The sequence below is a fragment of the Amblyomma americanum genome, chromosome 6 (assembly GCF_052857255.1).
Source record: "Amblyomma americanum isolate KBUSLIRL-KWMA chromosome 6, ASM5285725v1, whole genome shotgun sequence".
Classification (NCBI taxonomy): domain Eukaryota; kingdom Metazoa; phylum Arthropoda; class Arachnida; order Ixodida; family Ixodidae; genus Amblyomma; species Amblyomma americanum.
The window spans coordinates 80,742,274-80,768,007 of record NC_135502.1 but is presented as its reverse complement, the minus strand read 5'-3'; the positions used below and the strand labels follow the sequence as shown (position 1 = coordinate 80,768,007).

General features: G+C 45.9%; 1 protein-coding gene and 1 pseudogene across 3 annotated transcripts in view; one reads left to right on the top strand and one right to left on the bottom strand.

Moving 5' to 3' along the window:
- LOC144093785 (uncharacterized) overlaps positions 1–12,807 on the top strand; it is a 121,031-nt gene extending 108,224 nt beyond the window's left edge. For all 3 annotated transcript variants that reach the window (XM_077627491.1, XM_077627490.1, XM_077627492.1), the window contains 4 exons: positions 3,007–3,073; positions 3,778–3,864; positions 5,034–5,139; positions 9,455–12,807. In XM_077627491.1, coding sequence (XP_077483617.1) covers positions 3,007–3,073; positions 3,778–3,864; positions 5,034–5,139; positions 9,455–9,754 — 560 coding nt within the window. In that variant the 3' untranslated portion in view covers positions 9,755–12,807. The remainder of the gene's footprint in view (positions 1–3,006; positions 3,074–3,777; positions 3,865–5,033; positions 5,140–9,454) is intronic.
- A 4,200-nt stretch (positions 12,808–17,007) lies between these two features.
- Positions 17,008–17,169, bottom strand: LOC144095773 (U2 spliceosomal RNA; annotated as a pseudogene).
- Between the last annotated feature and the right edge of the window lie 8,565 nt (positions 17,170–25,734).

The following is a 25,734-nucleotide window of genomic DNA, read 5'->3' as shown; positions in this document are numbered from 1 at the left end:
AACAAGCAACCAAAACGAGATTAGTGTATTCCAGTGACTGGAGTGACCGCCTCCTGTATTGACTGCTTCTTAAATGTGTATTCTATTCGACGACGACCGATGTGAAGATACCGATAGTTATCGCCGGGGCTACATCACTATTTCGACGTCCAACTCCTCCGTGTTTCACGCTTAGAGGGAACTGGACGGCTCTTGCACGGCGGTTACCCAGGTTTCGATGTTCTTCAGCCAAGAATGCCAGGACGCTGCCGCTACGGTGCTCATGTAGCCAGTGCGCATGAGTCAACACTTTGAGCCATTCCTTCCGCTTGGGGATTGCCTATATTATTGCCCCTGTCGTTCCATTATCAACACTCCTCATTGGAATAATGCAGCTAGCGAGGCCGTTTAAGTGGTTACACTCTAAACACGAATATACGCCTGCATGGGAGTAAAAGTGGAGTACGCTTTCCTCTAGCGCACTCCTTTCTATAAAAGGGAGTGCGTCAGAGGACAGCTTACTCTATTTTTACTCCTTTCTGTTAGAGTGTACGGCTTTGCTTACCCCTCTTCACAATCGCACAAGCCTCGCATGTGGGGAGCTCCTCAATTTCGTTGCTATATTAAACCGAGTTCTCAAGGTAATCCGCTTTTTGTGTCTCACGCTGCTCTATAGCTACGACACACGCGGGACGCGAAACTGTTCGTGCTAGAGGAAGAGAGAAAGCGGACCTACGTGGAGGCTGTCGGGATAAATCCGTGCCGCGGCCAGCCGCGAGTACGCCTTGTCTTGTCGTCCTCGGCGGCGCTTCGTTCGATCGCTTTGCCCCCCCCCCCCCCCCCCCCCCCCCCGCTTCCCGCCGCGATCTCGGGCTCGATAATTGCTCGCCAATTAGCGCGTCCGACCGCCGCGGCTCGTGGCCAGTGTGGTCGATGCGGGCGGGCAGCTGGCCCGCGACACCCGGCGGCTCCTAAATGAGCCTCGCCGCTCTTCATTCTTCTTTTTCGTGAGGCCCCTTCATTAGTGTCTCCTTTGTTTCGGTCTCTCTCTCTCTCTCTGTCTAGCTTTCTTCCTTCTCTCCTATGTGTTTTTATTCCTTCTTCCGGAGACTGGAATATATCGTTTGCCGGGCGTCCGTGCGTTCGCGGGTGCTCTTGGTTTTGACGCACGGTGTTACCGTGTTCGCGACCTTTACGGGTGGCCGGTTGATCTCTAGCATGTCAGTCCGTTGTCTTTAGGGCAATTTGTCTTTCGCGCGCATGTGTGTTTCCCTTACGCTTCCGTGCTTCACAAGGGCATTACCGCAGCGTTCTGATCCCTCTTTCTGGCACTGTGCGTAGTGTATAAAATGTGCAAAAACTTCCGATATTCCGCGTTAGGCATCAGAACGGATGGGCTTTTGTAGTTGCGGACATTTAGCTTGGAAACGCTCAGTCGGTAGCGACTTTTCTGGGATTAGTTGCTTTCAGTCAGAGGAGGGTGTAATGCGAATGGGCGAAAGTTAAGAATCGGGCGAGAATTCCATTGGCTGCACACCACTGCGTGGAAGGGGAACGGTTCATGGTGCATAGATTTACTCGGAAACTTGGAGCCACACGACATGGATTATTAGCATCTAGCATGAAAACTTGTAAATGTTTCTTATAGAGAGACTGCCAGCACGGCTGCCGTAAACGGTTCTCCAGCAATATTGACGGACTGCGTGCAGGAAATGCCGGCTTCGTTTTCATAGCATACAGATCTTCTAAGGGTCTCTTCCTTCGTAGGTGTATTTCGTTAATGCACTGAAAGGTGCCGTCTAAAATAATTGCGCTGGGCTATCAGCGGTGTCTGTGTGGTTAAACTTAGGCCGCGTTTTCACGTCTTGCCGATTTTCGTGCACTTGCTCTTTTCAGTGAGAGCATATCTCAGTCTCTCCGTGAAGCCGCTCCTCGCGTGTTCCTGTGGCGCCACCTACTGCACCTGGGACGAAGGTCTGGAGTAGCGGGCCAGCGTTTTTCCTTGAAGTGCCTCGTGCCGCGTGTGTTTGCGACTTCGCCGTCTATTCACACTTGGGGGAAACGCTAGCTCACTGGCGATCATTACATCAGTTTTCAGAACCGTGATGCAACGTAAGTATTGCAGGAAAAAAAAATGCGCATAATTTGGATGTGGAATAAGCGACAAGCAGGAAAATAAAGAGCGTGCGCCGTAGCGTCGATAAGTGCGCAGCTGTGAAGCAGAAGAAAGTCACTCATTTGTATGCATAGTGAGAAACAGCAAGATCGCTTAACTAAACGACAGACTGAAATTGGCGAAGGTTATTTTTACAACGATGGTAAGTGCAAGCTGTGTACATGATTGTGTACAGGTTTACTGGGTTTACGGGGCCAATAGCTCTGGGCCGCAAAGTTAACTCCCATAACTTCTTTCCTGTATAATTCTCACTCATGATTAAAGCAGGCAATATACAGGAAGATTAGTATTCAGTTCGGTATGGAGTTAGTAGTCGCTATCGTCTAGGTAGTTATTTGCATGGTCTTCCACTCATGGGTGCATTCACTGGTACTGACTTACGCTTAGTCATGTATATGCATGAACGTGAGGGAAGGCGATCACGTATGGATTTGTGTGGAGGTGGCAGTGCTTGCCGCTGAGCTTGAATAGGAAGCGCTTTGAATTCTTGCGCCTGCGAGTGTGAGGAAGCTCAGTGTAGCGAGGATGAGCACCGGATGAACATGAGCAGCAGCACTGGTGCGAGAAGGCACGCGTCAGAGTGAGCACAAGTGAATCTGAAGGTGCGTGTGTGGTGTCGGATACTTGCTTGAATGAAAAGGTATATTTCTTGAATGAGCTTTGTTTGTTTCGTATGCATTTTCACGCCATACTTAATAAACTTTGCTGGATGCCATTCTTCCGCGATGAAACAATCTCGCAAGAATAACTTTTGTTCTCTTTGTTCTTTTCTGTAGCAAGGAATTTAACTGCAAAAGCATAAAGCATGAAACGGCAAGTAAATGGAATTTTCTTCTTCAATCTCGTTACAGAGCCGGAGATTGAGTTCCCAGAATTCCGTGCTGGCGACTTGCAGTTCCAAAACCTTCAGCCAATCAAGTAAGACCAATGAGGGAATGCTTTGTGTACATGCGAGCTTTTTTTAATTTTTAGCTAAATGATGCGACAACTAATTTATAAAGTATTTTCAAGATATTTTGTGTTAAAATACGAAATATTTTTTATAAATCGTGCATAAAGTTACAGGTTAATAGGGTAACGAGAAAAACATTTCTGTACATCTATTAGTTAACCTGCCAATGATGTGATTTGATGTGATGCTGGTATTTGTAGCTTTGTGCTGTGGTTTCTGATGCCTGACAAGTACATAAATATTGTATTTTTTTTAGAATGACTAGAGTCCGGACCAAGTAGAGCTGCAAAATTCTCAAGCAAATGTGATTATAGCAAATATCCGGAAAACATACAATTAAAATAAGTGCTCTTTTTTCTGTAATAGTTTGGGGTATGGTAGGCCAGACTTAATGGCTCGTAGCACATTTGTTTGCTTGTATGTGACCAGGTCATGCTGTTTTGATGCGAAGATAACAGAAGAGTAAGGGTGGTTTCCTGCTTGCAAAATAGGGACACAGCTTTATTTGAATTATAGTAGTAATAGCAATGACATTGTTCAAGATTTTCATGGCATAATTTGGTATTGATTTCAAAGACGTGATTTTTTGAAAGAAGATATTCACCTCACATCTGGCTTGAATTTCTCTGATCCAACTTTATTTTTTCTTTTTCCGTGTTCTGTATTTCAGTAATAGGCTGCCCATAGCACCAAAGAGAGAGCCCATCGAAGACATCACTCTAGAGCCGGAAGTCAGCATATGCTACGAAAATGACAAGTGAGTCTTGAAATAGAAAATAATTTTTTTGTTTTCTCGCCTTTAATGTAATAAAGCCTCTTGAATACAACTATAAGGGAAAATATTGTTTTGTGTTATTGTGGTTTGGGATCTACTTCCTAAGGAAAAGCTTAAGGAAAAGCTCTTGAGACTAGAAAGAAGGAAACTAGAACCAAAATAGCATGTGAATTAAAAATACATCTAGAAAATGCATATGTTGGTCACAAGTTTTATGTCTCATTAAGGGCACCATAAATATTCACCAATTTTTATTCTACCGCTTAAACTTATCTGCTTGGAAGTGATATCAGCAAAAGAGAATGACTGCACTTCTGTACGGGCGAAGCATACTTGTTAGCCTGTGTGAAATATTTTAAGACAGCACTTACGGCTCGTGCTGTCTTATTGAAGGAGGCTCATATCTGTCACTCATTGCAAATAAGGATGGTAGCAAGTAGCAAACGGACTCGACTGACCCTCCCGCCAGAGTGCTCAGTGTTCCACCGTAATAGTTTCAGCACATTGGTGCAGTGAGTGACGCATCGGAACCGCTGCATTGACTCTCAATCGATAGGCGCCAACAATGAAGAAGCCAGTATTTTATCATATTGAAATTGTTTGGCCTAGCGCTGGAATGCAATTGTGATGTCTATGTGTGCGCTCATCGTTTCCCTTGCAGCTGCTCACATCGTTCCGATGTTAGGCTGTGGTTACAGTGACCAATTCAATGATAATCCTGGCTTCTTGCAAAGTTTCATCTACTCTGAGTGGTCTTTTCTGGCATTGCTACTACATTAGTTTGCCAACTAGTTGTGGGAATGCTGTTCTAAATCAGCAACCTTTGTTTTTAACGACTGCCTTTAAATTTACTCTGATATTTGCATTTGTCAGCCTTTAGTACACCCTTAAATCGACGCTTCCTTTCCGATCCGCTGCCGGAATGCACTGAATGTTCGCTGTGCCAACGAAGGGGTTTCAGGCTCGAGCTAGAGCTCGTATTTTACCCTAGTCAGCAAGCTGCTACGGCGTGGTGAGTAGCACTGATATGTGCAGCTGTGCGAAGGCAAAAAACGCAGCACTGTGCCTCGGAACAGACGGCAGGGAATGGTAGACAGCTGTGAGAGAAGTCGAGGCCCAGAATTAAGTTTCTATTTTTGTCCCGACTGCAGGTGCAACAAGCGCAAAACGCGAGAAGACGGCGAAGAAGAGTGCGAGCAGGATCCACGGAAGAAACGCAAAGAGGATGAGCTGGATCTTCTTCGGAGAATCTTGAAGGTATGTGCCACCACATAGGAGATCTGGGAAGTGGGAAAGGCTGTGTACACTTTCATTTTGTCTGCAAAACGAGGATGATTTGAATAAAGGAAATAATGTTTAGTCTGATCAAGCCTCTCACAAAGCAATGGGAGGGTCTCCTTCCATTTGGGAATTCTACGTCAGTAGTGTGGCTGCTAAGCGCTGCAACTAGTTTCGACAGTCTTTTGAAAGCACGGGAGCTTGCATTTGCATTCACGCTCCCTGCCTCCTCCAGTCTTGCTGTGAAATAGTCGTAATTCGGCTTTCTCCTGTAGACACTCTTCTCTGGACCAACACCGTTTGTACAAACATAGGGGGCGCTCGTAGACGCCGGAAGCGGCTGGAGGTGTCGGCACTGTCGTTTGCTACGGTACACGGTTTGCTTTCGGTCGCTCGTCATGGCATTTGAGAACTGCTTTTGATAGAGTTGTTTAGGCTGTCTGTTTTGAACAACTGCATTTAGTGAACTCTGTGAGAAGGATGTGCGATTCAAAGACACACGCTGCTGATAGCCTGTTGGGGGTACCTACAGATTCACAGTACACATTTAGGTCTTGCTTTTGAAAGGATAGCTTTGAAATGACATTGCATAATAGGTCACACTCTTCTTCAAAGCCATCTCCAACTGGTAAGGAACGGCTGCATCCGTAGGTTCTCTGTGAAATGACAAAAATCTTTCAGAAAGTTTACTTGTGTTACTAGGGATTGCATTCATGCCCCGTTACGCCCAGCCGGGGTGACTCCGACACGCACGTATAACGGCATTATAAAAATACATCACCCTTTGAATGATGTTTCATACCTTCGTATTCTATTCTCGGTTGTACTCGGCTTTTCTTAACCAAGTCGCAACATCATAGGTACACTGCAAAATCAGAAAACGACTTTGAAAGTTTTTTTGCATTGCTATGTAGCCACAGCTGTCACTCCCTATGCAGCGACAGCAGTGCACTCGCGTGTTGCGCACGTTACAGACCGGTGTTGTTACATGTGCAGAAGAGTGCATGAAAAAAAAAAACATTTAATGCACAGAATATATCGAGGTTAGTCGTGTGGGCCCTCATTGCAGGAGCCCATTGGCTTTTGCCGCCCTCTTGCCCGGTTCGCTATCCAAAGCTGGTATTCCGGGTGTGAACAGGACAGCACCGCCTCGCAGTCCTCAGTTTTGGGGTTTTTGATTCTCGCAGTATCTGGATTGTTCTGGCATGCCCATACTATGTGGTGTAAGTTAGCCTTCCTTATTTCCTTGTAATTACCTTAGAATGACCCCTTGCTCCCTGTTTAGATTTTTGTCCGATGCGGTGTATACTTTCCTTGTTAATCTCAAATGTTGAAGTCACTCCCTTATAGCTTAATAACGGCTCCAAATCATTATGTTCTAGCGAATGAGTGGGGACCAGGGATAATAGCGCGCGGACAGCGATGTTAGCACCTTTGTTTCCAACATCTGCAGAGTGTCCTGGGTTCCGTATTGCAGGGGTCTTCTCTATTTTTAAGTATTGTTCTTGCTTTTTTGCCAGTCCTTCCTCTGGTATAGTTCCTGCATGCAGTATGTGAGTTCGTAATCACATATTAGAGCTTCCGGGAAAGCATTGCTAAAGCAACCGCCGCCTGGGCGATTCCCTGGTATCGAATTGATGCCCTATTAATTAATTTCTCTTCCTCATCCGTGCATGCTACGGCTGTTATCCCGTTGACCGGTCCTGCCATGTCCATGTAAATTGCCTCTTCAATCCCGCTGAAGACAAGGAAAATTCTGCGTGCCTTCTTCTTCAGGCCATTAACCATTTTCGCTGAAGCGCTAGCAGATTAATTTTAGAATGGTTACTTTTACCTTTATGCTGCCCTCATTGTTACAGTTTATTGCGAAGCTTCATTGTGAAAATCGCTGCAACGAAATGAGGGCAATAAAATGAGCTAGTGGAACACCTGTTTCAGCCCTTCTGTTGTGTACCTGTATTGTCGGTCTATGACGCCATGCTGTATGCTCTATAGACCTGCAAAATTTTGAGCACTGCCCTCTTTTGTTTTTCTCTCGCTTTTCTGCATTCTCCGCTGAATCTTTCATGGAAAATTGCGTGAAGTAATATCTTATAATGGACTGTGGCATATTACTATGCAGCTTTGTTGAATCCCTGATAAAACTGACTACGCACAAGGTCACATATTTTGAATTGACCTTGACCAAGCTCACCGCACTAAAGCCTGCCAGTCTTTTTACCGAACAAGACAAAAGCATGCCAGGGTCATTATATTTAACTGCATGAGCCTATCGGAGGTAACCGTATTTTTCCTGTGCTAAAAAAACCCTTCATTTTATGCTGTTTACCCTTTTCTTTGCTCACCTATATTTTCATAGTCCGGAAGCAAAGGTGTATGAGGGGGACTTTTGTTGAGAATTATTAGTGCCTCTGTTTAAAACCTAACCTAGCCTAAAACTAACTTGACCTAACCTTAAGCCCAACCTTACCTACCCGTAAAGCTAATGTAAAATAGCCTAACCCAGCCATATCCGTAACCTAACCTAATGAATCAATGCCGATGTCATCGAAAGATGCTGTACATTACATCGCCTAACCTAAGAGCTACTGCGAGGTTCTTTGACCTCCACTCTTTTTACGGTTACTTTCACCCTCGGTTCTCCATTGTCGTCTTGACCTTGTGCCAAATTTTGCAGCCGGATTGGGTTTTGTTTCAATGCTACTGAATTAAAAATTTTCCTGTTCTGTGGCGATAACTGGGGCGACTTCTTCAGGAAGCTTTTTGCGTGTGATTGTACAAACTGCAGGCCCTTTGATATTCGCTCTGCGTTTGCTGAAGGAACAATTTGCAGCATGTTATTGGTCATTTCAGACAAATATTATTAATCTCTAGTAATCAGTGGTGTCACAGTCACCTGTGTAGCCAATCAGCACGCAAAGAGGGGCTTTGTGACGTCATACTTTGATCTTTCGAGAAGCCGTACTTTGGTCGAAAGTCAGTTTTGGTTTCGTGGGTTTTTCTGTTTTATAATTCTTTTCACCATTATTTTGAAAAACTATTCATCAGAACTAAAACAGAGAAGTCCAAGAAATATAATGAAATAGCCAACTCAAAATGTTAAAAAAAATTATCAGGAGTTGCTCTTTAAGCGATATCTAAGCTAACCTAACCTAGTTTTAAACCTAACCTAATGTGCTGGTGTTGCTGTCGAAAAATGCAAGGCAATGAAAGTATACCAAAGCGTTTTAAGGGCTCAGTGTGGTGAGCTTTTGTCCGGAGTCGTGATGAAACGGGTCAACGATGGTTACAGCTATCAGGAATAATCATGAGAGGTCATAACCATAATCCAGGAGAGCATGACCGGAGTTCTCTAGTGTTATGTGTTTTTGCGGTTCTTTCATTCTGCAGTTTCAAAGCTGCGAAGGTACCGACGGCACCTATGACCATTTTACTCTTACAAACTCATGGTAATGCGGATGCCGTAAGCTTTAGAAAAATGGCAAGCGATGCCATTGTAGTGACAATGAAACAAATTTTTATGTAAAACAATGGCAGTAGGATTTTCTTGTACATGTTTTTCACATTTACGCATAAGGGTACACTTGGTGCTGAAGTTTGAAGAACAGCAATGACATCATGATAGCCGGCCTGGTACTTGGTTTCTCAGGGTGCATGGCTTGGAAAAGGAGCTCGCGCCTCCAAACCCCAACACTGTGAGGCGAGTGCAGGCACTCCTGCGTAAAACATTGTCGGTCTCCAGTCGTCGAACAGTGGTTGCGCAAACATTATTTGAAGTAGCATTTAATACTTTCCTGTCTGTATATGCGCAAACATTATTTGAAGTAGCATTTAATACTTTCCTGTCTGTATACTCCAAGTGAATAACGATCGTCGTGAATTATTTAACTGTACGGTAGGTGGTAGTCACTTTGTCATATTATGAGCAAGAAAATCAAGCAGCTTTAAATAAAGGTCATCATCTCCAGAACATAAACAGCTCGGATTGCTCTGCTTGGAAATATGTGAACTTCATTCAAGCACCATCTGGTTGGACCAGGCTTCCGAAACTCGTGTAGTGTGGCACATCATTGTGCCCTTAGCTAGAATAGCCTTCCAAGCACTCTACATGCCTTCATGCTTCAGACGCATGTGATGCAGCACCCTTTCAAATGGAAATGTCGATGATATTGCGCATGCAGGAGGCGATGGTTTGCCGCGAGGCTTGGTGCCGTTTCGTGAGCACCAGCTGAGACCAACAACACATTAGTGTAAGGTATATGTTAAAATTGATCTCGTCTTTTTGCTTGCATAGGTGGAAGAAGAAACGCTCGAGCTGGAGAAGAAGCGCGCCCAGGAAGAAGCTGAGATCCTGAAGGCCACCATGAACTTTCTTGAGGCGGCCACCAGCTTCATGCAGCGTGAGCGAGCAGAGCGACCCCGCTCGGCACAATCCTCGCAAGGCCCCTCTACGGCTCGTTCCCAGGCATCATCGGGATCCTCCTATTGCAACGGCGTTGGCGGTTTGCCTGTCGTGGGCGCGCCGCTGTACACAACACAGCCGTCCTTCTACTCGTCCTCCCCTGTAGACTCCCCTGGCAAGACCGACCCGTGAGGCGAGACGGTATCGTACCGCGGCCTGGGGTGTCGAAAATGGGCGGCGGTTTTTAGAAGAAAAAAAAATCCTGAGTCTGCACGGAGCAGTGCCAGCGTTCTGACCAGTCCGTACCACCATCTGCGGCACGCGCCATGGTAGGAAACCGCGGCGCAAGTGCCCTGCCAATCCGGCCTCGCCGAAGGTACCAACGAACAGAGCGCTGAGACAGTGCGAGGAAGGGCAATGTTGAAGCCTCCACTCATCTCTGCTATTCCACCACCACAACACATACACACAGTCACGAGGGTTTGCATGGGACCTGTACAGTGACTTTTGCGGTTCCGAGTTAGACGGTCTCTGAGACAGTTTCAAGCCATAGCCATAGTGGCAGCAGCAGGACGCATGGACGACAACGTGCTGCCATGGTGAGGTGAAGCAAAAGCAGAAGCTTGTGTGTCAAGACTTAGAGTCATGGACAAGCGACATTCAGTGAAGCACACAGGCTCTGCCATCTTGTTTGTTTGGCTGTTTGTGTTTTTGATGAGAAATAAGGTGTTCTGTGTGCATCCTGTTCATGGCTTCAGTGTGCTAAAATATTCATAACATTTGGATTGTCCCTGAGCAAGCACATCCTTCAAAAGAAATCTGGCCATCTGAATTTCACTGTGTTGAGCTCAAGAAGATGGCGCCTTGATCGTGTAGCATGAAAGCATCTATGTTAGTGAGTGTGTTGTACAGACTCTATGCTGTGTTAAATGTGCAAGAGTTTGCGTTCACACATTGGAACAGGAACACTTCCTTTAGAATGATTGCACAGTCAAGCAGAGGATGCTGTCAGTGGTCAGCAGAAGATGTGTGAGAAGGTAAACTGCTACATTCTCTGTAACAACCTAGTGTTGCCAAGTCATTGATGATTGGAAAAAATTAAAGCTGTGTGAAGACAAATTTTTATAGTTCTAGCATTGGACATGCTGAGATTTCATAATGTATCTATTATGTTCTGGTATTGATGTTATGGGAACTGTGCATGATCCATCCTTTATTATATTGGTATACTGAGCATCAACAAAATGAAGCATCTTTGCTGGCCTACCCCACGCAGAAACCTCCACAAAAACATAGCTGAATGGTTTGTCTTATTTCAGATTTATAACCTTTTTTTTTGTTGACATACCACACTATCCTGTTGCCTTGACCACATTTCTAATCCCTGCAACCTGTTTTAATGCCTGAATGAAGATGACAACAGTGCACAGTGTATATATATGAAGCTGAACACTATAGCCAGGCTATAATTTTTATCTTGAATGTCAGTATTTAAAATTGTAAACTTGGTGGTGCATTGATTAACTAAGTAATGCTGTCTTCTGATTTGGACAATTACAACTGGCAGTGAATTATGTCACATGCTGTATAAGGGGAGCACAAATGAGTGCATTTGGAAGCAGCTGCAGTCAAGCACTGTCACATATGCTTGCTATTTCTTTGGCTTGAACGCAGTGTGTTTATTCTTTCATGACGTTTGAGTAGAAAAACATAAGCAGGTCTTCACTACATGCTATTTGCATCTCCCAAATAAGAGCCAAGAACATCTAATAGTTCTTGCAGTAGAAAACTCTGCAGTGCAAGGGCATGATTCTATGCTGTTTGGACTGCCAGACTTGTGAGCAATCTCTGGTACATGTCAGTTTTCTCCTCAGCGCCTTCAGCAGCAGGAAGTTGATGTTCTACAAGTCTGGGACATCGTTGGAAGACTGCCTTGTGTGTATGCTAGTGCATCTTATAGCCAGTAATTTATATTAGGCATGACAAATGTGTAATGGAAAGGAAGTGCATTAAGAGGCTATTTGAATGTGCCATTTCAGCATAACATGAGGGCTTTGCAGACGTGTTTTCTTTCCTGCTGCTTTCGAAATAACTATGATATACATAAATAGCTACACATGCAGTAAATACTTATAGATGATATTATGTGTCTGCTTTAGCTGGTTATAGACGAAGCTTTTTCCCTTGTGAATGCTGTCAGTAGCCTGCTGCTGTGGTGGTGAGCTGCGATGGTCTGTACTGAAATATATTGTTGCCATTGTTGTGGATTGCTGTTGACATGAACTGAAGGATGAGCACTGGAGAGGAAGGTTCCTGGGCAGGTTCTTTGTCCATGTCAGTCCTGTTGCCAAGCCACCGAATGTCTTCTCACAAAAACCTTTATATTGTGTACTGGTCATATATGCAAAACATTGTAATTGCAAGGCAAATAAGGGGTACCGTGTTCCAGATAGTTGAAATGTGGCACCAGAGAACAAGATATTTGCCCTGATGTGAAATTCCACATGACTACATTTTTGTCTGCATCATTTTCTACCTGAAGTTTGTCTTGTTTGAGTTAATTGCAGATCCAATACCAGTTTGGTGTTGTTAATCAAAGAAATGATTGAAATCTCTTTTTCCTAAATAACGATGCCACAGTACAGGTCGCAGAAACGTTTGGTATTCTGTTCTGAGCCTTATTCTATAATGATTTGCGCAAATGAGCAGCAAATGCATTTTATTTTTTGATATTTTCTTTCGTTCCCACTGGCAAGAAAACAGTGCATTGTTTGCTTTAGTAATTTGTTTGGAAAGTTTATCAACAACCTTTTTTATCCTTCAACATTCACTGATATGCAAAGCATAGTTACCATTGAAAAATTGCGGAAAAGGTGTTTCCAAAGCAAGTTAACACTCTGTGGTTTACAATGGCATACTGGTGTGCTGACAAGGCTGTAAATATTTTTTGGAGGTGTAATGTGCCAGGCAAGTTTACAGTTGTGGACGGCAATTTCTTCCGATCTTTACTCGCGACATGGCGTTTCGGAGTGTGTAACCGACTATTTCTTCTGCCCTTGTGAACAACTTCTGTGGTTTGAAAGTTGCGTAGCGTCCTGTGGTTGGCCTCTGAGTCGTAGCCTGTGCTGTTCTTCGAAACCCTGCTTGCGTCATCGGGCACTGGACGAACTTGCACTTGCGCGCACATCTGTATTGCTTGTTTTACGCTTCCAATAAGTAAAGAAAGTTCTCTTTGCAAGTGTTTATCTGCTGTCTGGTGTAGTTTCTTTGTGTTTGTGAAAAATTGATTTATCACCACGTATGAGAGAACAGAGGCATCAAGTTTGTGCCTGTCATTTCCCTCTTATTTCTGAATATAAATTTTACTGCTTATTTCACGACATATTGTGAACTTCAGGAATATGCTTTATATTCTTCGCTTATAATCTTGGGAAGGTTACGGTTTTGAGTGCTATGACTTGAACAGTCAGCTTAATTGGTATCAAAGTTGGTTACACAGCATATGTTCAAAGTTTGTAATGCCTATTGCTTGTCCATGTGGTCGTGGCACACAGTGAGCATGTGCTGGAAATCGTATTAAATTTCTAGTGCAGTATGCGTACCTTTAATTGTTATGAAATGCCATGCTGGTTCTATTTTTACAGACGTAAGGTGACAGTCAGAGGACATCATGCTTTGACACGGTGTAAAGCGAGAACGCAACTTCTGTGTGATGACAGTCTACTGGATCGCTGTCCTTCTTCGCCGTTTTTGCTTCTTGGTATCATGCTGCTGCTGATTGCATTGGTTTCGAGATAGGGTTGCGAAAATTCCCGAAATTTTGCGGCGCCACCCCGATGTTGCATGAACTCCTAGTCCCATATTGCCCTAGTCAGTGCAGACATGTGCAGAGGATTTAGCTCTTCTGAAATTCACGTGTGCCCAGGAGGCACAGTATGCCAGAGAAACAGATATCAAATGCTCCCGCGGCCATAGTTTTAAAGCGTTGGCTCTTTTCTCAGTTACAGTCGCCGCCGTTCACAGTGCAGACCTTGCAAGCGTGCCAAGATGCTGTCGCTCGATAATGTCGCCGCACGTTCATAATTTGACGGGAGCTCCGACGGGGTTGCTCACTCTGCGAACTTCGCAGCGTGCCAGGATGCTGCTCCGTTTCGTACTTAGCAGGAAACGCAGCAGAGGCTGCAGAAGTAGTGCGTCCGCGAAACAGTATTACTTCGCCACGTATCATTTGTTCTAGAAAAAGAAAATATGCAGCGCACAAAAAACGCATGGACGACAGAAGAAAGACAAACACTGCGTTGTTTGTTTTTCTTCCGTCATCCATGCTTTTTATGCACTGCATATTTTCCTTTTCTGTCATTAACCAACAGGCCCAAGTTACCGCCCTTCATTTGTTCAGGAAATCTCAGTGTGTGTGTTTAGGACGAAAATAAGACGGCATAAAACGAAGCGGCAGCACTGAATATCACGGCCAAAGCTGTGAGGCGCTGAATCTTCCTGCCATCTGTGTATAATTTGTACCGAGTGTTAATGAGGGTATACGGCTGGGCAAAATGAGACGTGTCTCATCTAGCATAAAATCTTTTAGATTAAGTAGGTTTCTTAAATCACCACTAGGTTCCGCTAAGTGTCCACTAAATGTATGTTAAAAACGGCGGGAATTTTGCGTTGCCCTTTTCCGGAAAAAATTCTGGAGCGACTTTCGTGGAGTGGCTGTCCCGTCTCTTTGGACCTGTGCAGCAGCGTAGCCATGAACTACTGCGACAAGGCACGTATTTGTGTTGTTACTGCATCTCCTTGGCTAGCTGTGGAAACAATTACAGTTCTTTATGCGATAATATTCATAACTATAAAATTTATTGAGTAGGAGCCTATGGAAGGGGCAAAACACGACAGTTCGTCGCTCGGAGCAAGCAATTGCAGTCTCTGCTCGCGCAAAGTGCATTCTTTAGCTCGGACTTTTTTGTCCCGTTTTCTAGAATGCCGCGCACGTGCAAACGAAAGACTACGAGGGCTGCATAGAGTGAGGCGAATATGAAGAACGCTGTAAAAACGCGCGCCATCGAAAACATTCCGTTCGCGCTGCACCGAGAGCCTTTTCTGTGACTATGCATGCCCTTCAACGGCGGGAAAAACGACTGGAGACTCATGGTCCATACGTGCTTTGCAAGAAGCACCTTGAGTCAAACACGCAAGCTACAGCCACTTGGCGCAAGGTTTTTTCAAAGCCTTGAACAACATGCCTACAACAACGCATGCTGGGAGTGGCTGCTGAGCAACATTGGGAGTCGCATCACGATGGAGGATGTAGGTGAGCTGGTAAGCAAAGCCTTTGAACGATCAGGAAACATCAGTAACGTAGCCAATGTATTGCGGAAGCGTGATGTTTGGCCATTAATTATCTCGTGCGCCGCTCGATGATCCTGTGTTCGATGAAGCGCCATTGGCAAGCACAGCGGGACATCAGACTTGCGGTCAACGCCAATAATCCCGCGCTAACTGCTCCCCGCCTACTTCTACCGAAGACATTGAACAGCCTGCTCATAGTGACACGACCTTTCAAGTTATTTTTCCTGTGCCTGCTATAGAAAATGCAAAAATAGGGAAGTCGGAGACAAGCACCGTTTTGACCTCATCGCCTTACAAGGCGAAGCTAGTTGCAGCAAAACCTCCCAAGGAGTCGGGTATGGCCTCAAGAAAATGAAGCGGGAAATCGAACAAAAGGGCTGTTGGTGGCAGTGTTCTATCACAGAATATTGCACTGAAAGGAAAACGTTCTGCGAAGCGATTAACAAGCAAACAATGTCACAGGGAGTGCCTCGCGCGCAAAGAATTATGGAGCAACACAACGCCTTGTACTGTGTGGATCCAATGCACGATGTGTCACGAGGGGGCTCACGAAGAGTGCGCAGAGCCCCATGGATTGTACTTCAAGTGCGAGAGCTGATTTTTTTTGGTTTTGGCAAAATGTCTCGTTCTGCCCCACCTATGTCTCGTTTTGCCCCGTGTGTCGGGGAAAAATGAGACAAAGGGGACTTTTTTAAAATTGATGAATATTTATAGTTGCGATGTTGCAAGGTTTCTTAGTTTTACTGAACACTTAGCTAAGATGCCAAGGAAGGCTCCTGTACAACGTTTTCGGGTTTTGAAGTAAAATAGCAAAAAGAGTATGAGTTTGCAAATTTTTGTCTCGTTTTACCGCGACCTACCGTACATTTTACGCGCGGATGGATTAAAAGCGATCAGCCCTAACAGCGGTAAGAGGTAAAACGAAGTGCAGGAGGTTGCCAGTCACGATGCCTGAGATTTGCCGCAACGAAATATGCCTGTGTTCACTTTATTTGTACGGCGAACTACATGCTGGGCATGGACTTAGCCTGCGCGAAAAGGCCCGCTAGCTTTGGCAGCGTTGGCTGCTATGTGGTGTGTGTGCTTAATATGTAAAACCGGCGAGCGCTCGAACATAGGAGAGGAGATTAGTAATTTAAACCAGAACGCTATGAAATGTTCTTTACTTTGGAATGTCATGACGGAAGCATTACCTTCAGAACCCGGGTGATCGAGCTAGCTCGAAATCTGGAGCGAAAACGCCTAGCCCCTCTCATAATACAGCTAACGCTTGAACATTCGCGTTACACACTCGTAACCGTCCTCCGAGTGTTTCTTTATGAAAACTTTCGGAGAGACGACAGAAGTTACATTCATGTTAATTACGGAATGGCTACAAGTCAAGCTAAACTTCCGCCGTAAAAGCCTGGATATCCATGGCTACGTCCTTGACCAAAAATAATGTTTTGCAAGAATTAAGTGCCAGTTTTAAGAGGCAGCAAGAATGGAAGTTGTGTATACACCATGAAGGCAGTCCTAAGGAATACGTCACTTGGCAAGCAGAAAGCGAAACGTTGCTTTATACCACACAACTAAAAGGGAATTTGAGGGTCTGATCTTACCTTTGAAGCTATTACTTTATTTTTGTCTCAGCAGACGCTGAAATTGCCAGCGTCTTTGATAGTCTTATAGTAATTGTTGCATTGGTTCTGTACAATGATTGCGTTGTGTAGACTGTTTGCTTAGCGTTGATTATTTTCGCTGTGCATAAAAAGGATACATGAATGGGAATAAGCTTGTGAAGTGAATCGACTCTAAAATCGGCCGATGGTAAACGCTCTGTGTCCTCTCAAAATAGGATGTTGCTCTGTCCGATGACAAACACGTTGCTGTCAGGTGCCGGATCATGGCCGGTCTCAGTGCCGAGCAGACAGTCACATCAGGTGGTGAATGTCCACATCTACCTGTCTGTCTGTCAGTCTGTTGTTGCCAGGAAGAAAGAAAAGGAAAGTGCACAGGCCTGCTCACTGGCTCAAGCCAAGCCACAATCGCTACCACGTGCAGATAGTAGGAGAGTTGAAAGATGGGATAGAAAGACAGGATAGTAAAGACGCGCTAAAGATAAGGCCGATCCCGGAGGTAGTGCAATACCGGGCCAACCGGTGGCGAAAGTGAAGCAACCTTCAAACTCTCCGCCACAATTCCAAAAATAAGTCCAATTGGACCCGTAACAGATGCTCTACGGGGTCCGGACATGGACACAGGTATGTGACAGGTATGTGACCGGTATGGACACGGGTCATATAGGATAGGCGGAGTAGTGGAGACTTTCTAGTGACTGAACAGTGTCGGCGTCACCGCCTTATTTCGTAGCCGAAAAGTTTTTAAAGTGTTGACCTGCTTGCCAAAGAAGATACCCAGAAGGTTGTAAGCCACAACACCAATGTAGGCCGCGGGATGTGTACACTATTCGAAAATGTTATTGTCATTTCATGGAAGTGGGCTCGGAAATCGTCCTATTTAATCATGAGCTGGGACATGGGCGGATGCAGCTCAAATTACGCTATCAGTTCTTCGCCCCGAGTCAGGACGAGGTGTCAGTGTGTTTTCTACGTTTCATGACATGTTGGTGCGCGAATGAAAAAAAAAAAAAACGGGGGAAAACGCGCAGTGCCGGCAAGCGATTTCATTTGTAGAAACGTTGAACTCAACTGCCTATGTGCTCGATCGCTGTCCTGTTTGGCAGTGTATTTGGTGGCTCTTACAAGTCATTAAGCGGCATCTGACTGTCGAAGATTAGCTGGATAAATAAGTGGGGAATCGAATAAGATGACTTGTGCAGTCCAATCTTGTTATAACATTTTTTTTTGTTTCGAAATGATGCCGAAACCTTTTCCTAAATATATATTTAGAGAGAATTGGACAAATTCGTCTACTTCTAAGTAGAACTGCCAAGTAGAGCTAGGTTTTTAAAAAGTCTGCGACCATGGTTCCACTTGTCATAAAATAAAAGCTTTCACGATACCACTAATATGTCAGTCTATAAGCATTAGCCGATAAATAAACACGAGAGGAATGATTTAGCGTGCGCATGTCAGCTCAGTCTACGTTAGGGCCCGTTGCACAAGGAAAGGAAACCGAATTGTGCAGGATAAGGAAGAATGGCCCGAACACACTGATTTCTCTGAAAAGCTTCAGCGGTTCCTCCAAATTACTACCGTGCAAATTACTACCGTGATCACTGTCAGAGGATGCGTTCTTTCACTCGACGCAGTGAAAAGTTTCTAGGAGTAACATGTTACATACACATTTACATAAGAAGAGTTGTTAATGTGAACGAAACTTTTTATTCAGTCATACAGCATCTGCCCCACAAGTTGCAATAACAATGATTAATCATACTGCGGGGACGTCGAAAACTGTAGCGGCAGTAAAAGCGCACCGCTTATCTCCCGGATGGAAGAAAAATGCCCGGTCTTTCTCAGTGTCCCATATCGTTGTAATCATCTCCAAAACCAGCGCGGAGACACTATAGTAATATCGTCAATCTGTCAATAGCGTTTCATCAGCAAAAGCGCTTATTCAATGTGAAGGTTAGCATTATACATCCGAACTTTACCTTAAACCGTCTAAATCCACCATACCGTCTGTCGTAGTCAACAGTGCTGTTCACAGTTTCTTCTAAATATCCATCGAAAGTTCATGTAAAGGAGTCCCCGTAGGAACCACAGACGAAGGTGACTTTCTAGTATCAGCAGGCGGTTTTTGGTCGACCTTGCCAGAGACTACCATTCCCGCGTGCAGGAATAGCAGCACGATGGATTAACGCGAATCCTGAGAGTTTACAATCCTCCGCACAACTTTTCCTCGTCATCCAGAACCAGTCACCTCGCTTCATGACGTGGATGGGGTGAAGTCCAGCTTCAGCAGAACGAAATGCGTACGCGGTGTCGATCCATCAGTGTCTCTTCCAAGGAGAACGGAGCGCCTCACCAGCTTCCGTCTTGAGTCAAGTGCGTCGTGTGGCCTGTCGAGTGCGTCACAATATGATGGTGGTGGTGAACTGGCACGGGCACGGGCACTGGAATAGGCACTGGATGGCCGTGGACCGGCGGCGGTGCTGGGTAGTGCATCGGGTAATGTTGCTGTGGTGGTGGCGGCGGGGGTGGTGGCGGGTAGTAGGCTGGAGCTGGTGCACCGTACGGCACAGGTATGGGCACGATCTGCGGCGACAGCGCCCGGCCGATGATGGCCAGCTTGGCGAGTTTTTTCAGCCGGAGCATCTGGAAGGCCGTCGTTGCCGCATCCCGCCTCCGAAGCGCTAGGAGAAGAGCCAGCGTTAGGATCACGGTCCACACTCTTCGCTTCCCCATGCTGAAGCCTCAAGAGTGCGTGGAAGGCCAAGAGAACGATGAGCTGCGTTATGCCGCACAAACTGCGATGAGCACCACCACTATTTTCCTTGAACAATACGCGAGGAGTCTTTTTATATGACCTCCTCTATTCGGCCCTAGGTTCCCTCTCATTCCTTCTCGGACCCTGCTCCGCCAATTGTCGTGTGGTGGTTCAGGAACTGCTAGCTGTGCACATTTTCTTTCCCTGACTGCTTTTGTATACAGCTGTGGCGGTTGTGTTTTCTTTGTTCTGAAAGGAACAGACGCTAGCCACTGCAGAGAAGGCTGCTGGCGGAGAAAGTCGCTCGGCCAAGTTCCTTGTCTCTCATGCCTCCTTCCAGAAGTCTCGAGAAGGAAGATGGCGCGATTCATCGAGGGCCACGCTCAGAACTCGCGCCCACGGCCCGCTCACGTGCGCCGGAGCAAAAGGAAAGAGACAGGTCCAAAGACAGGGGAACACCAGAGTTCGACGCTCCGCAAAGGGCGGAGGACAACTGCGGCAGTCAACCGACCGCGACAATGGTAACGACCCGGGCAGATTTGCATCGGCGGCGCGCAGAGAGACTGCTTCGGCATGCACCGACGGCGAAAGCGTGAGTGGGAGTTGAGGCGGGGGTGGTGGGTGAAGGGGGGGAAGCCAGAACCTTCGTACGAACGAACGCTTCGAGCAGGGAAAGTTGCGGTCGCCGTAGCCGAGAGCGGCTCTTTCAAGCTTGTTCTCCGCCTCGCTGACTGCGAAATCGGGCATCGGCGTAGAAAGAGACGAGGCGAGGCAGGTCTCCCTCCTGCTCTGCTTCCCGACCACCCGATTGATGAAGCGCGGGTGATAAAGAGTTCGCATGACGAGATGAAGCCGAGAGAGAGGAGGCGTGGAGGCACGGCCAGTGAACACTGCTTTCCTCTCAGCCACTTCCCGCACTCGCCGCTGTCTTCCCTCTTTCAAGCAGGATTCGCATGTTGCTCCGCTGCCAACTCATTGCTCTCCCTTCTCTGCATGTCGGATTCCGCGCGCGGCACTTTCCTTGGCGGGCACGATAATTAGGCAGCCTTGGACACGCCTTCTGGAGCAAGTCGTCCTAAGTAAGCAAGCGCCCCGCGGGTTGCGCGGAGGCGGCGAGGGGTGCGTGGCTGCCTTTGAAGTGCGCGCACACGCCGTGTTCCCGCGACGTGATTTATGCAATGCAAATGAGCGTTGGCAAGTGCGGAGCAGAGAAACCGCATCGCGGGCGGCTTCCCCCCATCCTACTGCGGCCGTGGCCGCATTGAGAAAGTTGGGCAGCTGCTCGGGGCTGAGCCAGTGCGGGAGGAAGGCGTTCCGAGAATTCTCGTTCGGCAGGGCAGCTCTAGTGGACCTAGCCGCACTCGGGGCTTGGCAGCGCTGAAATTGCGCGCCCGGGGACCGGGGTTCTTTAAAGGGTTCAGAGGAAGATTAACGGAAGCTCGCGTCTGAAAATCCACCGCTGTGTGTCGTCCCCGGTGAAGTTGTATTTTTTTCTCTCTGTCAATAACAGACTCAATGCTTCTCTGCTGGCCATTGGGTTTTTCTGGTGCCTAGCTTATACTTTACCGCGAGAGCGAGCGTATGCTTGCCCCGTGTTTAAGACTTATTCTCTGTGGTCAATACAGGTCAAACGCATTTGACCCTCGAATATGGCCTTTTCTGCTGTGCTAGAGAACAGAACCGGCACGAAAAATGCACATATTAAAAAAAATTGGCGTCCGTTGAAAGCGAATACGGTGATCACAGAAACCAAATAGACTTACACAAATGTAGTGCGAGCAGCATATATAGATGAAATAACCAGCACTAGTTGTAGCTGAACCGGGTTTATAGCTGAAGAGGTGTTTGCTGTTTGACAGAATAATTTGTAATGGCATTAACAGCATTACACCTGCTGATGTGAACGATATATTCGTGGGGGCAGAATACAGTTCGTTCACAGTGTAAGACACTTGCAAGCGCAAAAATACGGCAATAACTTGCGAAGGAACGCAAAAACAGGACTGCAGCCGGGACAGCGTTTTGTTTTTTCACGTTTCGAACTCTCTCGTGAAACTTTTGAGTTTAGCGGCGCTGGTCACTGCGATCCTTTCGACAATTTTAAATTACTGCCTAAAGGCACAATTAGTTGCGATGCTAAAAGCTTACCCTCCTACTCGTCTTGGACAACAAAGCCCCCATTGCGGTCATTTGCTTTGTAGATTCAATGTAACTCGGCTGATCGTTAACCCTGTAACAATATTTTATCCTTTCTATTAAACGGGGTTCTCATGTTCATTTTTGACAGAAGCTTAGCACATAGAATAAGCAGTTCTGACAAGATGGAGCGGCGGAATTACGAGGCAGCGTATGTTCGTCTTTGCACACGCTGCCTTGAATGCGATGAGAGCTCGTTTAAAGCAAAAGGTACGGGAGAAATCATCATTCTTCCTGTTTACTGAGCACAACCAACCTCACAACACACGTTTGTGCTTTCTTCATATTGTTCCAATACTGAGCTATAGAACAAGCAAATGCAACCTCCATTAGACTTTTATTAACTCTATTAGACTGAAAAATCGTTTCTCGAAAATTCGATTGATAAAAAATCGTGGAGTGCCTGCGAATAACGTCAGGAGTTCTGCAGTTCAGCGGAATAGCACATCAAAGTTGTATGTAGAGCTGAGTCGAAGACAGGGTTGCAAAACCAAAATGAGCCCCTCTGATTAGAGCACGGTCAGATTAGGAACACTGAGGTACATGTGTATGGCACGTAAAGAGAGGCGTCGATAGTACAAAGCTTCTTGGTCCTGGCCCCACGCACTTTTATATATATAAAAAAAAACTTGTGCACGAACTGGTTTACAGCGATGCACATCAGCGATGTAAGTTGGTCGTCATGAGTTTGGGCTTATGCACATTCAATTAAATATTGGATGCAATTGCATCAGTCTTCCGTTTGGTATAGGGAGATCAGTGGAACCACGGTTCACTCAAAAATAGTGCGGGGTGAGAAACTGTGTACCTTCAAGTACAAAATATGCATGCAGGAACAACCACCGTACCATCAAACGACGTTTGCTACTTAGAGAAACAGAGGACCATTTACAACTTGCTGGTCAATTCAGCAGCCCCCGTGACCATAATGACATGAAAACACAAAAATTTGCCGAAAAGAATGAACGCGTGTGTCTCTTCCGTCCGAAATCAGTACCCAGCTGTGTCGTAAGACCGAACGGTTGCGGGAACAATGAAGATAAAGAATCAGTCTTTCAGGCCATACTTCCTTTTATTTTTTATTTTTCATTCGCGCTGGATGTCGCTAGTTATTCGTATCGCTCACTCGCTTATTCTGATCACAGATAGAGAAGTGTAAAGAACTACCGATGAAATAAACGATGCACAAATGAGTGTAACATATTGTTACGCCGGGCTGCGCAGGAAGCAGAACAGAACAAGATCAAGGTGTACGATGACTTTGTTGCGGCTAGCCTGCCTCTGGCCGTTCACTGCTTTCCATCATTTCTCCTGTCATACCGTAAATAAGTTCATCATCTTCGACACAATGAGTGGAGTGTCTCATTAGGAAGAAGAAAATGTTTACTAGCGCTAACGTTCGATCCCAGAGGTTGTACAATTACAGCCTCATTGGTTATACTAAAGCCAATCTTCAACCTCTTCTGCCGCTCCGTCTGAAAACGTTCTCGGCTCAGGGTGATGCGGCCAGGAACTGCCCCGTTCTGGGCGTTCGCTGCCTGGACTGTGGCCCGTACTGCATGTGCCCGAAGGCTGACCGATTCGGTCTTGATTGATTGATTGATTATGTTCTTTATTTCTTTACTTTTTCTTTCACTACTTTGTTTTTCTCTCACACGTGAATTGAAATTACAAATATTTCATTATCTTTGGTCTAATATCCGCTGCTTAGCTTTGTACTTTTTCTTGATCGCACAAGGAGGAAAATTCTGTGTTAATTAAGCCTCATCTATGTTCCTTCAACCCGCATTTGGGGCAGCCAACTGCAGCACTCGACAGTGGCCTGTTTTCTTTTCAGCCAGCGGCAGTGCCTAAGATCAAGCGGCTATCCTGTAGTGATACGAAAAAACCTCTCTACATCGGACTCCTAGAGAGCGACCGGGTGGTGAGGCGATCCTTGAGCCCATTCATGGGGTCCTAGCGTTGTCTCAGTCTCGGCCACACTCTGTAGCACAGCCAGAATTCCCATAATACAGTGGAACATCCGCTGTTTTGGCCGTGGCTGTTGCATTGAAGAAGGCTCCAGTAGGTGGGAAATCACGCTGTGGTTCAAGTGTTGTTCCAGTCCCTCTAAATATAGAGTTGTCCTATCACTCTGCCAGCTGCTGTCATTCGAACTCAACTCTCGTCAATGTCCTATGCGTGTTCAGGCAGCGTGGATTACGCATACCTGTGAGATAGGTTTAAAACAACGGGTATTTCCGGAACAGCACCATGCAAAGAAACACAGACGCTACTTACCGAAATCAGAGCCAAGATCAATGTCAAACCCTAAGTATCACGATACTAGAAGACAAGCCAGGGCAAAATACAGTAAAAAGTGCAAGGCCACAGCCGTCTAAGTGGAGGTATGGTAGCAGCAGCTGTAAACAATGATCACGAATTACACGTGCTTCTCAATTAGATAAAAAAAAACCTTTATAGCAGATGAAATTGTCAAATATTTAGCCGTCATCACAGAATCCAATACAATGATCATTACCGACTCACAGGTAACATGTAGAAACTTTGAAAATAGGGCGATTAGTAAACGAGCAACAAGCATCCTAACCCAGCATAAGGACAAGAGGAATCATGCGAAATGATCTGGACCCCCGCACAGAGCCTGCTGACAGCCTAAGGAGTAACGGTGCTCACACCGCTGCCGTCTACTTGAAACTTCGGGTGTCCCGGTTGGTATGTGCACATAAACAATATCCATTGCTCACATACGATGACATCCTTCTTCACTACAGACTTGACAGGAGGACGTAGGAGCGCACAGTAAATCCCTCATAAATGGAGGAAGGAACGCTTAGGAAATTGCTAATTACAATTTCCTCTATAGCCCCAGCATTCTTAAAGGAGCTGTGAAGGGGGCTCTAATAAAGTTGCGGCATGCCTGGGATATTGAAGCACGCCGCTTCACAAACAGTGTCCAGCAAGGATTTTTTAAATGTGCTTTATAGGAGCTGAGTTATCTGTAGTTAAAATTTGAATTTCAGCATCTTCGCGCCTTTCCCTCTCCTATCATCACTTTTTGCACGCTGGAAGGTAGGCGCTCCTTCTCCGACTCCCCTCTGGAAGCGGAGCTTCCCGACCCGCCGGAGTTACGCGGCTCATTGGCTGCAGCCTTGGCAGTTGCCTGACGTCTGAAAGCATCTAACCAATGGCCACCTCTCACCTTGTCTACGCAGATGCGGGGGACGGAGGAGGGTGCGAGCATGCAAAAGTCGCCAGGAAGGGCTCGCCAACTTTTACGCGTGATTGTGGGTCGTCTGTTGCGTGTAGAATAGTATTATTTGGCTCTGGTTTTCATGGCAACGCAGTGCAGTGATAAAGTGAGTTAATGTGCTCTCCTCGGAAGGCACTTCAGAGTCCCTCCAATACTGTTCCCAAATCTCTATAAAGTGCAATTCCAATTCTGTAACGAAAAGGCAGACCTTTGCAGCAGGATATGCGCCTGCCAACACAAAGAATATAAACACTCAAGAACCCGACGCATGAGCAGTGGGAATGACCGCTGACCAACCTGACCGTGCGCACCATCGAGGGTTTGTGGCGAGGGCCCTGGCGGCAGCGGAGTCCAATGGCTTCTTGGAATAGGGGAGCCACCCATCACTCCTGTCTGTAATTAATGAAATGATTATTTATTGATTTTGCGTACTAAGTAAAAGAGCATGTTTAATTCTGGCAGCACTAACTCATCCTGAAAACAAAGTGAACGAAAGGTAAGAAAGGCTATGCAACAAGCTACTCTTATTAATGTCAGGGGATACAGTGCCTGCCTCTTAATGTAATCTGGGCTTTCTAACGCACCGGTTTGACGCAAGTACTTTACACTGAACTTGGCCACAGCTTTACTAAATTTTCTCTTTGATTTTCTGTTGTTTAATCAGCCTTGCTTCTTTTTACGATAATTCGTGTTGGGTAATATTGCAAAGCCATCTTCTCCCTATGAGTGTATTTCTGCATTTTTTTGTCCATCGTGGTGGTGCTGCGGCTGAGTCTTTGCGCCACCTAGCGCAATACGGCGGATTCGAATTCCGTCCTCGCAAAAACGCCTGTGAGCTGTGCGATGTCAGCGCACGTTAAATACCCAAATGGGGTCGAAATGAACTCGGCTCATTCTTAAGGAGTTTCTCATCCACATCCTTGCTCTAAAAATAAGATTGCCTCAAGATTACCTTCTAGTTACGTGAATCATGCTTGTGTCGATATAATTATTCCCTGAA